Below are 2413 nucleotides of genomic sequence, written 5' to 3' on the forward strand. Positions count from 1 at the left end.
CTTGAAGATCTTCCCAAGATCTTAAATTAAATTTCCAGTACTAATGTGGTGGCTCACAACTATCTGTAATAAGATCTGATGCCTACTGCTGGCCTGCAGGCATACATGCAGAACACAGTATACACAATAAACAAATCTTAAAAAAATTCAGACACAAAATTTCATACTTAATGAAAATAAAAATAAATTTAGTATCATCCAAAAGTGTTTTCGTATGAACATTAAGCATCATTGTACAGTTTAAGGTTCTATTTCTAAAACTGCTCTAGTGAAGGCCTTGTTCGTGGCTTCTTTGACATCCTTGTTCCTAAAACTATAGATCATGGGATTCAACATTGTAATGACTGTGCTGTAAAGCACAGCTACCATTTTACCCTGATCCTCAGATTCCTCAACTGGGCCTTTGCTATACATGAGGAAAAGTGTTCTGTAAAATATGGTGACAGCTGTCAATTGGTAGCTGCATTCAGGAAAGGCTTTTTTTCTTTTTCTTCTACAGAGTGCATCTTTTTGATGGCAATAAGGATGAATATGTAAGAGAAATAATGACCACTAAGGAGTAAGAGGAGCTGGATCCACTAAGGTGCACATGGTGTATTCTTTAATGAAGGTCCCAGTGCAGACCCTCTTGATGAGAGCTGGATCTGCACAGTAAACGTGGTTAATCTCAATGCTGCCACAGAATTACAAAACATGAGTCCACAATGTAGAGACCAAACTGATAAAGAAGCCATAGATGTAAGGGAAGGAGAACAGTCATATACACACAATCTTGAATTCTGCTTTCCAGGGAAAGGGTAATTAATTCTCCCTCCAGCAGTCAATAGTTGTCTGTAGTTCTTTGTATAGGATTGGGACCTATCCCCCAAACTTCTTTCCATCCCCCCCAATTTTTCTCTCTCATTTCTAATATGTCTGCTGATATTTTCATTGGTCTGATTTTTTAATGGTTCATTTGCCAGACCATAGCATCAAGGAGTGGGCAAGAACATTAAAAAAAAAAGAGACAAATGCAGTTCTATATAATTTTATAACCAAAATTTTATATTTGCATTTTAGAAAAGAATGAAACTTGTGCAATCTCTTGCTCCCTATTGTCCTGCCATGCTTTAATCTCCTATCAGTATTAGTTCTTGCAACTTAAAAAAATACCTAGGAAAACTGTCAAGAGTGCAAACAAAAAAATTGTTCTTTTTCAGAAAATTGATTTTTTCCTTGACAGTTCTTTGCTTATTGCTTCTTTCACATCTTTGTTCCTAAGGCTGTAAATCATAGGGTTCAACATGGGAATGACTGTGGTATAGAACACAGCGACCATCTTTCCTTGTTCCACAGATTCTTTGGATGTGGGTCTGAGATACATGAAAAAGAGAGTTGCATAGAATATTAAAACAGCTGTCAGATGGGAACCACAAGTGGAGAAAGCTTTGTGCTTGCCTTCTGTCGAGCTGATCCTCAGGATAGCAGGAAAAATATACAGGTAGGAAGTGAGAATGATGAGTAAGGAGAAAGAGAGGTTGAATCCAGCCACTACAAACATAGAGGTTTCTTTGTGGTAGGTGTCTGAGCAAGCCAACTTAATCAGTGGTGGGTCAGCACAGTAGAAGTGATTGATTTTGTTGTGGCCACAGAAAGCCAGATTGTAAGTCCACATGGTCTCCATCAGACCAGTGAGTGCCCCATACACGTAAGGCACTGTGATAAGGGATGTGCACACACTCCGGGACATCTTGCTCCCATAAAGCAGAGGATTGCAGATGGCCATGTACCGATCAAAGGCCATCAGAGCCAGGATGTAGATCTCAACATGGACCAAGGCAATGAAGAGGTAACACTGGACCAAGCATGCAGGGTAGGAAATAGTTTTCTTTTCCGAAAGGAAAATCTGGAGCATCTTTGGAGTCACGTTGGAGGAAAAGCACAGATCCACAAAGGATAAGTGGCTCAGGAAAAAGTACATGGGCGTGTGAAGCCTGGCGTTGTTCTGGATGAGTACGATCATGCCCAGGTTTCCTGCCACTGTGACCACATACACCACCAGAAACACCACAAAAAAGAGGATCTGAAGCTCCACACTGCTGGTAAGTCCCAAGAGGATGAACTCTGTCACAGAGGTGAAGTTCGTCTTCATGACGGCCTGCAAGGGGAAATGGAAAGTTTGTGTCAGAATTGACATGCCATAAAGGGGCAAGATTTGAAGTTCTGCCTCCTGTGCTGACCAACCGCTGATGAAGTCGGCTTGCTCTGAGACTTACTGCAGAGAAACCTGCGCATTCCCTGGGGCTGGCTTCCTCCTCTCACTGATCACCGGCTTCACCTACCTGCGCATTTTCCCTAATCTGCTCAGGATCAGTGTTGGGATTAATGAGTCCTGGCCTTCAGTTGCTTTTCCCTCCTAGAACCTTCTAATATA

At 41.5% G+C, this 2413-nt stretch overlaps 1 protein-coding gene and 1 pseudogene across 1 annotated transcript; both read right to left on the reverse strand.

The window, feature by feature from the left end:
• Positions 1 to 240: 240 nt before the first annotated feature.
• LOC119818807 lies at positions 241 to 881 on the reverse strand (annotated as a pseudogene).
• Positions 882 to 1195: 314 nt separating this feature from the next.
• Positions 1196 to 2131, reverse strand: LOC119819216 (olfactory receptor 5M8-like). The gene has a single exon (XM_038337296.1). The coding sequence runs from the start codon at positions 2129 to 2131 to the stop codon at positions 1196 to 1198; it is 936 nt and encodes a 311-aa protein (XP_038193224.1).
• Between the last annotated feature and the right edge of the window lie 282 nt (positions 2132 to 2413).

The sequence above is a fragment of the Arvicola amphibius genome, chromosome 7 (assembly GCF_903992535.2).
Source record: "Arvicola amphibius chromosome 7, mArvAmp1.2, whole genome shotgun sequence".
Classification (NCBI taxonomy): domain Eukaryota; kingdom Metazoa; phylum Chordata; class Mammalia; order Rodentia; family Cricetidae; genus Arvicola; species Arvicola amphibius.

Coding starts and splice junctions, on each gene's coding strand:
- LOC119819216 (XM_038337296.1), bottom strand. CDS start 2,131: ATGAAGACGAACTTCACCTCTGTGACAGAGTTCATCCTCTTGGGACTT.